The sequence below is a fragment of the Danio rerio genome, chromosome 4, assembly GCF_052040795.2.
Source record: "Danio rerio strain M-AB ecotype USA chromosome 4, GRCz13ab, whole genome shotgun sequence".
Taxonomy (NCBI): domain Eukaryota; kingdom Metazoa; phylum Chordata; class Actinopteri; order Cypriniformes; family Danionidae; genus Danio; species Danio rerio.
The window spans coordinates 49,709,474-49,723,712 of NC_141024.2; the positions used below are offsets into that span (position 1 = coordinate 49,709,474).

General features: G+C 37.1%; 2 protein-coding genes across 4 annotated transcripts in view; both read right to left on the bottom strand.

Moving 5' to 3' along the window:
- The window catches only part of LOC137490965 (protein NLRC3), a 766,684-nt gene that overhangs the window by 433,278 nt on the left and 319,167 nt on the right, over window positions 1-14,239 (bottom strand). The gene's annotated exons all lie outside the window — the stretch shown is intronic.
- The window catches only part of LOC137491432 (uncharacterized), an 85,544-nt gene that overhangs the window by 6,992 nt on the left and 64,313 nt on the right, over window positions 1-14,239 (bottom strand). The window contains exons 1-3 of one of the 3 annotated variants that reach the window (XM_087249217.1): window positions 10,960-11,095; window positions 10,528-10,704; window positions 9,645-9,794 (exon numbers count right to left, since the gene is read on the bottom strand). The exons of 1 other annotated variant lie outside the window; for it this stretch is intronic. In XM_087249217.1, coding sequence (XP_087105343.1) covers window positions 9,645-9,729 — 85 coding nt within the window. In that variant the 5' untranslated portion in view covers window positions 9,730-9,794; window positions 10,528-10,704; window positions 10,960-11,095. Of the gene's footprint in view, window positions 1-9,644; window positions 9,795-10,527; window positions 10,705-10,959; window positions 11,096-14,239 lie in introns of those variants that run through there. One more of the 3 variants, XM_087249216.1, reaches the window with a different exon arrangement.

Consider the following 14,239-nt stretch of genomic DNA (forward strand, 5'->3'; position numbering starts at 1 on the left):
CAAATATCAACAGTAAAAACAGAATTTACTGCGGTAGAAGAAGCTATATAAAACTTTTCTCTATTTAATAAATGACTTTTTCCTCAGAGGATGATGCCGACACACAATGAACAGGTGGTGACGTTTGAAGCCATGAGACATTTGAAAAACGTTGAGGTGGTATACCTTGAAAAGGGGTATCGTCCCATGCCTAAGCAGCATAACACTTTTAAGATCTAAAAATTAATTCTTAAAAAAAAAATCTCAAGCAAAAAGATTCCAATGGTGCCGCCTGCTGGTATATGAAGAATATGGTTAATACTGATGAACTTCACACTCAAATGTTTGCACATCATCAGCATGCTGATTTTCTTCATTTCTTAAGCAGCAAAAGATATTTTTACACTAGTTTATTGGCCAGTTGTAGTCAATGTAATGCTAAACGTTTATTGTTCCACTGTAATTTGTTCGTTTTGTCTCATGTCATCCCACAACAACATCATATAGTTTAGAATACTGTACAATGTTTTATAATAATTAATTATTTTAGTCTCCATTTCATTCAGCATATTTTAAATTAGGGGAATCCACGTTTTCTGACATATTTTAAATCAGGGTTTCTGCAGGTTTCACCAAGTTTAATTTAAGATGTTTTAAGACATTTTTAAGACCATTATGAATGAAATTTTAGACTAAGGAATTTTTCAAATGCCCCAGATGAAAAAGATTTTTATTTGTCCTATCAAAAAATATTATAATTTAGCACATTTAATAATAAAATAATAATGGAATAATAATATTAAATTATTTTAGAGTTTTCTTAGCAAAAGATCTTAAATATTGTGTAAAAACAAGAGAGCTCTACTTGTATCCACACACTTTTTTCCAAAATAAACTTTCTTTAAAGTAAAAAACAAATGAACAAATTTTTTTAAAAACTATAATAAACTAAATCTATGCACAACAATCTGTCCAGGTCGATGTCCTCAGCAGTAAACACATGGAGCACGTTTAAACAAATGTTATTGTAAGGAAAATAATTAAAGCATTATGATAAATAGAGTTAAAATGACCTTTTTGAATAAAAAGTTTAAAGTTTTATTGAGATAAATTGTTGGTGATTGTATGGGTTTTGGCCAGATTGGGTAACAAAACATGAACAAAGAAAAATAAAGACTTGTTTAAAAAAAGATTTAAGACCTCACAACATTTCAGTAAATTTAATACTTTTTAAGGCCTAAAATTTTAGATTTTGAAATTTAAGACATTTTAAGACCCAGCAGGTTTTAAATAGGGAAATGCCCTGGCAATTAGTTAATATAATTATGATGTCATTCTAACTCAGTTACTATCTGTGAGAACTAGTAACAACTACTAGAAACAACTGTAGCGGTATTTGGCTAATAAAGTGGGTTGGGCGCCAGGGGTTGAAAGACCCCACTACAGTTTCTTAAATAATTCAATTAAATGAAAATTTAAGTTTCAACAGATGCATGATTTAATAAAAACCAAATCAGATATTCAATCATGCAACAGATCAATGAATTAATAAAGAAGAAAACAAAAAGAACAAACTTTAACTTCAACACATTGTAAGTAAATCTATAAACCAAACAAACTTAAATGTCCAGGCCCAGGCACAATACCTATTAATTACCTTTTACAAACAAAACCATCAACGGGTGATACATCAACCAACCATAAAGAAATAAATCAAATAAACCACTTCTAAACATACAACAACCAATATTAATCAAATTCCCACAAACATAATATTTCAAGTTCAAATCAAATCACACATTCAAGAACTTATAGAACTCAGTTGTACACTTTACACATAGTAGATATTCCATTTGTGCACGCTGAATCAATTGCACATTCAATGCACTTGAAATGTCTCTTAGTTCGTATACGCTAAAGTAGATTTTCCATTTGTGCACGCTGGAGTAATCGGGTAATTAATGCACTCTGAAATGTCTCTCAGTTCGTAAACGCTAAAGTAGATTTTCCATTTGTGCACGCTGAAGTAATCGGGTAATTAATGCACTCTGAAATGTCTCTCAGTTCGTATACGCTAAAGTATATTTTCCATTTGTGCACGTTGAAGCAATCGTGAACGCAATGCACATTCATATGGTTACTCTACCATCTCATTAAATCTTTTGGACATACATACACATATACAAGTTAACCAAAACAATATAAATCAAAGAAGAAACATTTGCTTACCCGATCACCCGTCGATGCTACTGGGCCCAGAAAACTGCAACACAAATCCCGATCACGATAGTGATCAAACATTCAAACAAAAAGAAAGAAAAAACCCAAAACAAATAGGCAACTCGAGCGCCAAAAAACAAAATAAACCCGCGCCTCACTCCACAAACAAACCCGAGCGCATAATACGTTCACCATGCATCGCAAATACAACCTCCGCCAAAATCATAAACTCTTCCATTCATAAATGTTGCCGCTTCAACGTCCGCATCAAAAACATACTCGCACTTTCGATGCCGTGACCAACTTCAAAGAACACTGCCACTACCTCAGAGCAAGACCACGCAGCACGAAAACACATATTGAGCTACAAAAAACGGACTCAAAGCAACAAGTACGCAGTGCGCTCTCAACACACACACACACACTCAGTCAGCATGACCTCTCAGTGACCCGGAATCACCTGCATGCTGACTGCGTGATAAGGAATGAATGAGAGAGTGCGCGAGAAACCCATCCAAGGCGCTCTAAATAACGTTGCATCAGCTGACAGTAGTAACCCAATCAGACGTCACTCATATAATAATAAGGAAAATTCTAATGACGATCGTCACACTCTCCCCCCCATGGAAAAAGATCAGTCAAACTTAAAGAGGTTGTGATCTATAAGTTACTTACAAGAAATCTTTAGGGGTTTTTTAAGACCTAAAAAATATGCAGCAATAAAAGGACACTCAACAGCTTTCCATACCAATAACTCTACTCACCAAATAATCTGATGTATAAATATGGAAATCAGTTAAGTGATTACTGGATCTCAGGACTATTCAAATCCAAGAAATTCCTCATCTTCTGACTCTTCGACAAAAATTTTCAGGACCCTTTCTCTCTCTCTACGATCCAATTCCCCTGCGGAGGGAAATGCAGGTTTTAAATTGCATACATGAACTGTACGTAAATCTTCCCCATTATCCTCCCGAACAATCCGGTAGTTCACCGGACCAAGTTTTTCCACAATTCGATAAGGCCCAATCCATCTAGCTGTGAATTTAGCTGCAAATGCTTGAGAAGCCTTAGAAAGAGGATGTGCTCTCATCCAAACTCTATCATTTCTTGTGAAATGCACATCTCTTCGTCTCGCATCATACAAACGCTTCTGTTTTTCCTTAGCCCTACGCACATTTCTTTTTACCACTTCCTGCAAGTCTTTAAGGACCCTAAGACCAGTCTGGTGAGGCTCTAACACAAGTTCAAAAGGTCCTCTCAGATTTCTGTGCAATAATAACTCTGCTGGGGAGTATCCAGTACTCTCCTGAACAGCAGAGTTGATGGCATATCTCAACTCTGGTAAGTAATGATCCCACCGATTATGCTCACCAAACACATAAGAGGAGATCATGACTTTAATTACCTGATTCACACGTTCCGTAAAATTAGTTTGGGGATGATATGCTGTTGTTAATTTTTGTACCACTCCCCATCTGCTACACAGATCCTTCAAAATCTCAGATGTAAATTGAGGTCCCCTGTCAGATAGTAGGAACTTTGGAACACCCCATCGAGTCAGTACTTCCTTCCTAAGTGTCTGGGCAATCACTCCAGCAGTAGCTTTGCGAAGAGGAAACATCTCAACCCAGTGACTGTAATAGTCCACAACAACTAACAATTGAGTGTTACCCAGGGTACTACGAGGCAGTGGCCCCATAAGGTCTACACCAAGCATTTCCCAAGGCTCCTTCACTTCAGTTTGCTGAAGTTTTCCAGCAGGCTAACGACACTCTGGTTTATTCTGCTGACAACTAGTACAGTTCTTCACAAAGTCAGATACATCTCTCCACATATTAGGCCAAAAGGCAACTTGCATTAACCTTTTTTGAGTTTTATAACGCCCAAAATGACCACTCAATGGATTGGAGTGATATGCCTCCAACAAAATTTCTCTGAGAGTCTGTGGAACATAAATCTGAAAATGAGTTCCCTTTGTAGGATTAGACACCTTCCTATAGACCTTATCCTCTAAAATGACAAACTCAGAGCCAGATCCCTCATCACTCTGCTTTCCTTCTGCTAAGCTCTGATATATCCTTTGGATTTCTATATCTTGTTGCTGTGCAATCCAGATATCCTCATCACAAAGAGGAAATAGTGATACCATACTCTCTGTACTTTGCTTAGGAACATAGGAAGCTACCATTGGACAAGAATCAGGAACGTCAATCCGAGACAAAGCGTCTGGGGCGCTATTAAGCTTCCCCTTACGATACTCAAGAATAAACTCAAACTCCTGTAGTCTCAAAGCCCAGTGAATCAGTCGGGAATTTGTTTTTGTAGTGTTGAACACCCAAAGAAGAGAGGCATGATCAGTGACTACAATGAAGGATTTTCCCTCCAAATAATGCCGCCACCGTTCTACAGCCCAAACCACTGCTAAACACTCCCGCTCAGTTGTAGAATAGTTTTTCTCTGCTGATGTCAGAGTACGGCTAGCATACGCCAACACCTCCTCAGATGCACCAAAAGTGGAGGGTCGTTGAGCAAGAACAGCACCTAAGCCGGTTGAACTGGCATCAGTATAAACTACAAATGTATGGGCATGATTTGGGTGTCCAAGTACAGGTGGTGAGGAAAGATGCCTTTTGAGGCAGTCAAACGCTACCTGGCACTCAGCTGTCCACTGAAAACGAACTCCTTTCTTCTTTAGAGCATTAAGTGGTTCGGCAATATCTGAAAAATTTTGAACGTACCTATGGTACCACCCACTCATTCCCAGAAACCGTTGGAGTTCCTTTAAATTTGTTGGGACTGGAAAATTCTGAATAGCTTCTGTTTTAGCAGGGTCTGCCTTTACACCATCAGTAGTCACAATATGGCCAAGAAACTTGATCTCTGTTAAACAGAAATGACATTTTGGAAGTTTGAGAGTTAGTCCTGCTCTCTGCAAACATCTCAAAACTTTCTGGAGGTCCAGGACATGTTGGTGAAAGTTAGCCGAATAGACAACTATGTCATCTAGATACACTAAACAACACTGCCCCAGATAGTCAGCCAAGACTCTATTCATAAGCCTTTGAAACGTGGCCGGTGCATTTTTCAGGCCAAAAGGTAACACCTTAAACTCATATAGGCCAAAAGGTGAGACAAAAGCGGTCTTGGCCATACTATCTGGATGCATGGACACCTGCCAATATCCACTATTTAAATCCAGAGTACTAAATATCCCTGACCCAGAAAGGGACTCCAAGATCTCATTCACTGTGGGAAGAGGAAATGCGTCGCTTTCACTGACTGCATTCAGTTTACGATAATCAACACAAAATCTCTGCCCTCCATCTTTTTTAGGAACTAACACAATAGGAGATGCCCAGGGTGAATGAGATGGCTGGATGATATCTTGATTGAGCATATCATCAATTTGTTCCTTTACAATCTCCTTTTTGTGTATGGGTAGTCTGTATGGTTTTTGAGCTACAACAACATCTGTTGAAACCGCAATCTTATGCTGGACAAGATGGGTTCTACCCAAATTAGGAGTACAAACGTCAGGATGGTCATACAAAAGAGTAAACAGAACATGAGACTCACGTTCTGAAAGATTGCTCTCCTTGATTTTACTTTGCAAAAGCTCCATCAATACAGAACCAGACTCTCCCACATCACTCTTATCCACACATTCGTTTGCTGTACATACAAACTGAACAGGAGGTATAGCAGAATACAAAGAAGCAGATGGATTATAGTTACCAGGTGGTTTACAACACTTCCAAGAGTCCCCTGGTGTAATAGGCGGTTGGAAAGGGAAAACCCGACCTTGTGGATCATCTGAAAAACTGTACAGTTGATCTTTAATGTTCAGTTGCAACCCCGTCAGTGCGATAAAATCTAAACCCAAAACCATTGAGTACACAAGGTTCTGAGCTGGCAGAACTACAGTTGGAACTTGGAAATGCAAATCCTGCAAATAGAAGTCCAGTACTTTTTGGCCAAGAGGAACAGTAGCATCGCCATTAGCTAGATAAAGTGGTCCCTCATGCCATACATCTAGTCGCTCATTGGGTTCTTTTATCTTATTCCATAAATCGACGTTGAGCAATGTATAAGTAGCTCCTGTATCAACAAGTGCTTTACCACTACAGTTCCGAACCATCATGGGGATAACCAACTGACGAAGAATTTTAATACCATCTCTCTTATCCAGCTTCCTACCAGATGACACATCTTTTTTTACAAAGCGCTGAGTATCATAAGCAGACAGCATACCTCGTTGCTGATTTTGAGGTTGGAACTCTTTAGTTCCTTGAAATTGTCCACCAGTTTGCTTTCCACTCAGGACAGCCTTAAACTTGGAACAAGAATCTGGGGAATGATTTTCATGACATCGCCAACAAAGCAAACTAGTCAAACTTTGTTCTGGAGGTAAATTTGATTTTACTTCTACCCCTTTTGATTTTTTAGATAAATGCTGGTCAAGAAAAGAACTCTTAGGTAACTGTAACTGATTGTACTTTATTTGATGATCATAATCTCTCTCTAATTGTGTTCCTAATCTCACCAGTTCCTCTACAGTCTGTGCACGGCCACGAAGTTGACTAGCATAACAAGGATTCATCGCTTTTAAAAGAGCTTTCAAAACTTCAGTATCAGTAGCTTCTTTTTTCCAGCGTTTAAATAAAGCTTGAAATGAAAAAGCAAAGTCTCGAACACTTTCATTTGTCCCTTGCAGTCGATTACGCACTTTTTCTTCGAGCACATCCTGATAATCCTCTGGGAGGAAAACCGCTAAAAAAGCCTTCTGAAAACTTTCCCAAGAATTAATTTTAAATCTTACTGTCTCCCACCAATCTCGGGCTGAGGCATGCAGAACACTACGCATGGTGGCAAGTATCTCACTGTTTGACATTGGTCTTAGAGCTAAGAAGTCATTACATCTCTCCAAATAAATAACAGGATCAGACTCATCATTTACTCCTCCAAAAGTAGGAAAAACCATTTTAATAGGCGGAATACGCCCACAAGACAAATTTGAAAGAGCAGGTTGACTAATGGACTCACTAGAGTCTACATGTGAAGATGTATTTGAACATACCTGAGACCCAGAAACATGAACCTTTTCATCTACTTTGGTGTCAAGTGAGATCCTCTGCTGCATAAAGGAATCAAGCGAAGTTTGCATGGCAAGTAGCTCCTTCCTCAAGCTGCATACTTCTTCCTGTAATGTTTTTTCTCCTACCCTAGATTCTTCCAAAGCTCTCTTAAAGGAAGAAAACATTGAAGAGTTAGCCTCATCAAACATTGCCTTAAATTCATTGTGTGTCTGTTTCGAGTTCCACTGTATAGCTTCAATTGTATGTTTAGTAAACTCTTTCATACGGTCAGAAAGAACGTCCAAAAATTCAGAATGTGCTTTTTCAACCACAGTTAATGTTTTCTTAGGAACTTCATGAGTACAAAGTTCAGTACTGTCCTGAAGCCATTTTTTCTGCCGGTCTACTGTATCTACAAATACACTTTTAAGAGAATCAATTGCCTGGACTAAAACTGCTAAATCGTCTGTCCGACTTTCAGAGGAGAGGATCGGAGCCCCAATAAATGGCTGTTCCATCCCAGTGTCCTCATCTAATAATGATCGGCCAATCTGTGGAGTAACAGGACTATTATGAGATGGGCCCTCACAACTACCTTCTGCTGCATCAGGAAGATTAATAAGAAAGTTGTCAGCTTCCATTATTAAGCAAAAATTACAAAAACCACTAAATATTTAGCATATCTCAGGGCCCACGTTGGGCGCCAAATCTGTAGCGGTATTTGGCTAATAAAGTGGGTTGGGCGCCAGGGGTTGAAAGACCCCACTACAGTTTCTTAAATAATTCAATTAAATGAAAATTTAAGTTTCAACAGATGCATGATTTAATAAAAACCAAATCAGATATTCAATCATGCAACAGATCAATGAATTAATAAAGAAGAAAACAAAAAGAACAAACTTTAACTTCAACACATTGTAAGTAAATCTATAAACCAAACAAACTTAAATGTCCAGGCCCAGGCACAATACCTATTAATTACCTTTTACAAACAAAACCATCAACGGGTGATACATCAACCAACCATAAAGAAATAAATCAAATAAACCACTTCTAAACATACAACAACCAATATTAATCAAATTCCCACAAACATAATATTTCAAGTTCAAATCAAATCACACATTCAAGAACTTATAGAACTCAGTTGTACACTTTACACATAGTAGATATTCCATTTGTGCACGCTGAATCAATTGCACATTCAATGCACTTGAAATGTCTCTTAGTTCGTATACGCTAAAGTAGATTTTCCATTTGTGCACGCTGGAGTAATCGGGTAATTAATGCACTCTGAAATGTCTCTCAGTTCGTAAACGCTAAAGTAGATTTTCCATTTGTGCACGCTGAAGTAATCGGGTAATTAATGCACTCTGAAATGTCTCTCAGTTCGTATACGCTAAAGTAGATTTTCCATTTGTGCACGTTGAAGCAATCGTGAACGCAATGCACATTCATATGGTTACTCTACCATCTCATTAAATCTTTTGGACATACATACACATATACAAGTTAACCAAAACAATATAAATCAAAGAAGAAACATTTGCTTACCCGATCACCCGTCGATGCTACCGGGCCCAGAAAACTGCAACACAAATCCCGATCACGATAGTGATCAAACATTCAAACAAAAAGAAAGAAAAAACCCAAAACAAATAGGCAACTCGAGCGCCAAAAAACAAAATAAACCCGCGCCTCACTCCACAAACAAACCCGAGCGCATAATACGTTCACCATGCATCGCAAATACAACCTCCGCCAAAATCATAAACTCTTCCATTCATAAATGTTGCCGCTTCAACGTCCGCATCAAAAACATACTCGCACTTTCGATGCCGTGACCAACTTCAAAGAACACTGCCACTACCTCAGAGCAAGACCACGCAGCACGAAAACACATATTGAGCTACAAAAAACGGACTCAAAGCAACAAGTACGCAGTGCGCTCTCAACACACACACACACACACTCAGTCAGCATGACCTCTCAGTGACCCGGAATCACCTGCATGCTGACTGCGTGATAAGGAATGAATGAGAGAGTGCGCGAGAAACCCATCCAAGGCGCTCTAAATAACGTTGCATCAGCTGACAGTAGTAACCCAATCAGACGTCACTCATATAATAATAAGGAAAATTCTAATGACGATCGTCACACAACTTTAAAACCATAAAAAAAGTTTATTAATAAAGGGTAATAGTGATCAATGTTCATTCCTGTCTTTCAATGAGTGCTTATGTGCATTTAGGAGAACTAGGCGAACACTCAGGGCTGCAAGATGGATTTAATTTAGTATTCTTATTATTAAAATATATCTGAATGAGGATCAAATGACTGAGTTGGTCTTTGAGAATGAAAACCAACCTGTTAGTTCCTGCAGATCTTCCTGTTTGACTGTAAATGTTTCTTCAACCTTCACATCTTCACTCTCCTCTTTAATAAACGCCATCTTTATAACAGTGTGGAGATCAGTCGCTTCAGCAGGAGTTTTTCTCTGTGTTTGGTCACTTTATCCTGTTTAAAATGAACAAAACAATGAACAGAAACAAACTTATCTTCAACACTTGTTTTAACAGTTTCTTTATATAAGAGTAATTAACAAAAACAAATCAGGTAAGTCTGAGCAAGAAACACTAGCCACAAATGAGCTGATTAAAACTAGTAACGTAACTACATTTCTTATATATAATGATGTATACTTCGAATAGAATGACATCAGGCTATTAAATAAATTAAACATTCATTAACACTTATTACACCCATTACTGTTGCTTTATTCAGATATGTTCTTAAACGTTTTGTTTGCTTTATTTATTTTATTGTCTGCTTACAGCAACGTTGTATCACTTTTTTGCACAAGACAAGAATTTACTCTTGTGGACAAATATAGTTTAACCTATCTTATTTAAACAATAGACCTTATTGTGAGTAAAATAGTACTTCGTTGTATAAAGGGTTAAAATAATATTGTCAATAGCAGGTACAACTAGCAATAAATGAACAACCTGAAATTTTAATCAGTTGGTTTACATCTGTGTAAAAGCTTCAAAACAAACCTCTTCCAGTTGAATCACAGCGCGGGAGTGGCGCAGCTTTATTATATCACACAACTTCTTACTTTTTTTCCACTTACTCTTAGTGATGACTTATAGATACATTGCTTCCTTGTTTTCCACTTTATACTTTATTTGCTTACTGATTTGTATTTGTAAGACCATCACTATGTTAATTGAAAAAAAGGATTTACCCCCCACTGGATCTTTGCCTTCAGGTAGGTTGGTAAGAGGTTGCATTTTCTTTAAACGATTGCATTTCTTCATCCATAGCTTTAACTCATTCACTTGCATTCACTGATGTTACCACCTCTTAGTATGTTTGAATGGGGAAACATCAAATTCTCCAAAATTGCCTGCCAGGTTCCTACCTATATATAGAATGACATGAATAAGTGGAGGCTTATTTGGGCTACAGTCCATTTGTCAGTGGACTGTCAAGCATTATTTATAACCAAATAAACAAACAAACAAAAAATAAATAAATAGTTGTAAAAAATCTTTTAAAAATGACTGAAGAACGTAATACAACGTTGAACAATGCATCCACGCATATTTAGATTTTACATTTTATAATGTTAGCATTCAGATATTATTTGAGTGTAAATTCAGAATGTGCAACTTACCTTTCCAGTCTTCAATAAAGAAGTGGGATGAAAAAATGACCTCAGTGGGTTTTTCTTTGTAGGTTGTTGTTGGTAATAATCCCAATTGTAGTTTGTCCTCAAACGTTGTTCTCTTTACTTAGCAAAATAAGCCAATGAAGTTTCTGTTAGGAACCCAGAATATATAGATACAACCCTGTTGAGCTACAGGATCTGGAACGTGATTGGATTAGACTCAATTGGCCCCCATTAATTCTGGTATAAAGATGCAAATGAGCAGTGGGGAGTAGTGAAGACTCAAGACACATACAGTGGGGGATGGGAAGTTCAGCAGCTTTACAAACCAGTTTTACAGAGAAATAATGATGTATTGGGAAAATAAGTTGACTTTAGCCATCATCATTTGTTTTGTTGCTGTTGTTTTATAGGACTATTGATGGAAGCTTTTTTTATTTTGGCTGCTACATTTTGTAGTTAATGCTGATACACCTATGTTGAGGTATTTTGATTTGAAACACATTTTAATTGTTTTTTTTTTCCCAAGCTGGTTTTTATTTAAAGATGCAAATGAGCATTGAAGACTTAAATCACACTGATGTCTCAACACACACAACTACATTCACTTATATAATAGTTATGTAAGTCTTATACTATTATACTGTGATATATCATTATTCGTTAAAAGAAACAATTTCTAATCTTCACAGTGTGGTTTTATTTGTGTTAAGTTCAGTCAATATATTAATATTAGCAATGTTTTAGTTATTTATTTATAACTGAACCTGTTCTTTATGTGAGTTTAGAGTCTTTTACTTCTCCTAAAGCACATGCAGCTCAATACTGCTTCCTGTAAACTGTCAACACACTCAACAGGTCAATTATTTCTTTCCAAAAGTGTCTATAAATTTTTATGATCAAAATGTAACTTGTTTCTGTGCCAATTTTTTTTTTCTTTCCTTCATTTTTAAGTTGAACAGAACATGTGTGAGCAGCTCATCTTTCTCGAAAGCCTCTTATTCACCTGATATGTAACAAAGATGTTTTTCCCTCTGATTATCAGTTGTGTTTGTGCATACAAATGTGCATAGACATTCACAAAAGAATATATAAGATACCCTGTGACAAAACCTTTTTTAACACAGTAAAGCGATCACATACTTTTGGCCTTAGAAGATAATTGTTTGTACATTAATCACAAATGGATGAGACAATCTGTAACTTCAAACTCATTTGTGTTAATTCCAGGTGCTGTGAAATGTTATGTATAATTTGCAGAGGCAATCAGGTGTGAGTAAAGTGCCATATATCTGATCCAGTCCTCCAGCATCTTTTTTGCTTCAAATAAAGTCTTTTACACTAAAATCATTATAAAATTGGTCTTTTGTTGCTAATAATTGATTTATACTATCTGAAATATAACTAATTCATTTATATAGCTTTATCTCTTAACCAGGAGAAGGAGGGAAAATGCACTCACTCACTCAATGCAGTCGAATCAATGAGCAAAAAACAAACATATCACAACAAGAGAGATCTGTTATGGTACAGGCACAAATCATAATTTTAATCAGAAACTTCTACAGCACAGCAGCTTCTAGATGTACCCACTTTGTCTAAGGTAGGCTCATATATATAGCATATATATATATATATATATATATATATATATATATATATATATATATATATATATATACCAGCTGGGCATAGTTAATCTGAAAGCAAGTTGGGCTGCAGTCACACTAGAGTTTGTGCTTGCAAAATTCTTTCGTACAGCGCTGCAAAAAAGGGTGGGAAAAACAATATGATTAGACGATACTAAAAGCGACTGATTGCTCCATATAGCTCATGTTTTGATCTTCTATTGGTCTCATGGACTCTCGTGATGCGATTTCAAGCTTTGGTCTTACCTTTGTGGAGTCCACTATTAAATCTGTCATGCAGCTATATATTTATAATTAGAACATAATTACGTCACAAGTTAAATTATTGTATAGGCAGTTTATACAGCGTAATTCAATGACAAGAGTTCACTTTCATATCTACACAATGCAGAACTTTTAATGTGATTAACCTGCTCCACCTACACCAACTACAGCATTTCTCAGACTTCTGTTTGACTATGGTGTAATTACAGTGGTGAACATCACATACAACAACAACTGCACTTACTCCTGTAACTTGTTTGCAACAATGAAATTTAAATATCTGTGTCACATATTCATTTAAATAAATGGCTCATCATCATGTGCAATCGTCTTTATTAAAAGCTGGCTAATAGGCCAGACCATTAACTGAATAGGATCGTTTTACATATATGAAACCTGTTAACAGGTATAGCTGTTCATGCCAATACCAACTTGATAGCCTAAAGCATATTACATGAACAGGACCTGCTTAACATCTCTTCAGACAAATAAGCAAAGGTGTCTATAACAATACATGCTTGATTGCCCAGATCATTACATCTGAATGGTGCCTTTTAGTAACCATAGTTCTTCACCAATACCAGTTTAAATCCTCGAATAAAGACACAGATGTGAGGCATCACAGTGGTGCAGTGGGTAGCACGATCACCTCACAGCAAGAAGGTTGCTGGTTTGAGCCTCAACTGGGTCAGTTGGCATTTCTGTGTGGAGTTTGCATGTTCTCCCCGTGTTCGCGTGCGTTTCCTCCGGATGCTCTGGTTTCCACAAAGTCTATAGACATGCGATGAGTGTGCATGCATGTTTCCCAGTAACGGGTTGCAGCTGGAAGGGCATCCGCTGTGTAAAGCACGTGCTGGATAAGTTGGCAGTTCATTCCACTATGGTGACCCCTGATTAATAAAAGGACTAAGCTGTAAAGAAAATGAATGAATATATGAGTAATATCACACGATTATCAGTTTCTTTATTTCTATTTGTTGTAATGGCCAGTTGTTATTGCAATAAAAAATTAATAAATTTAAAAAACCAGTGCGATGTGGCTCTAGAGAACGATTGTCCCTCTATCTGTTGTTTCAATCCCCTGAGAATTTTGGTCATCTTCAGAACGCAAATGAAGACATTTTAGATAAAATTAGAGAGCTCCCTCATCTGTCATAGACAGCAAGAGGATCGAGATGCTCAAAGGGTTTGACATTTTTTTTTCTGGAAAAGGAACCAAAAACATTGTCAAAACCTGTGACGTGACTTTAGTGGTTCAATTGTAATCGAGTTCCAAGAACATTTTGTGTTCCAGAAAATGTTGAAAATAGCAGCCATGTCCAAAGTAGGAGCTGTTGAACCATATAGTGGCTGCTTCTTGACCCTGTAGCCTA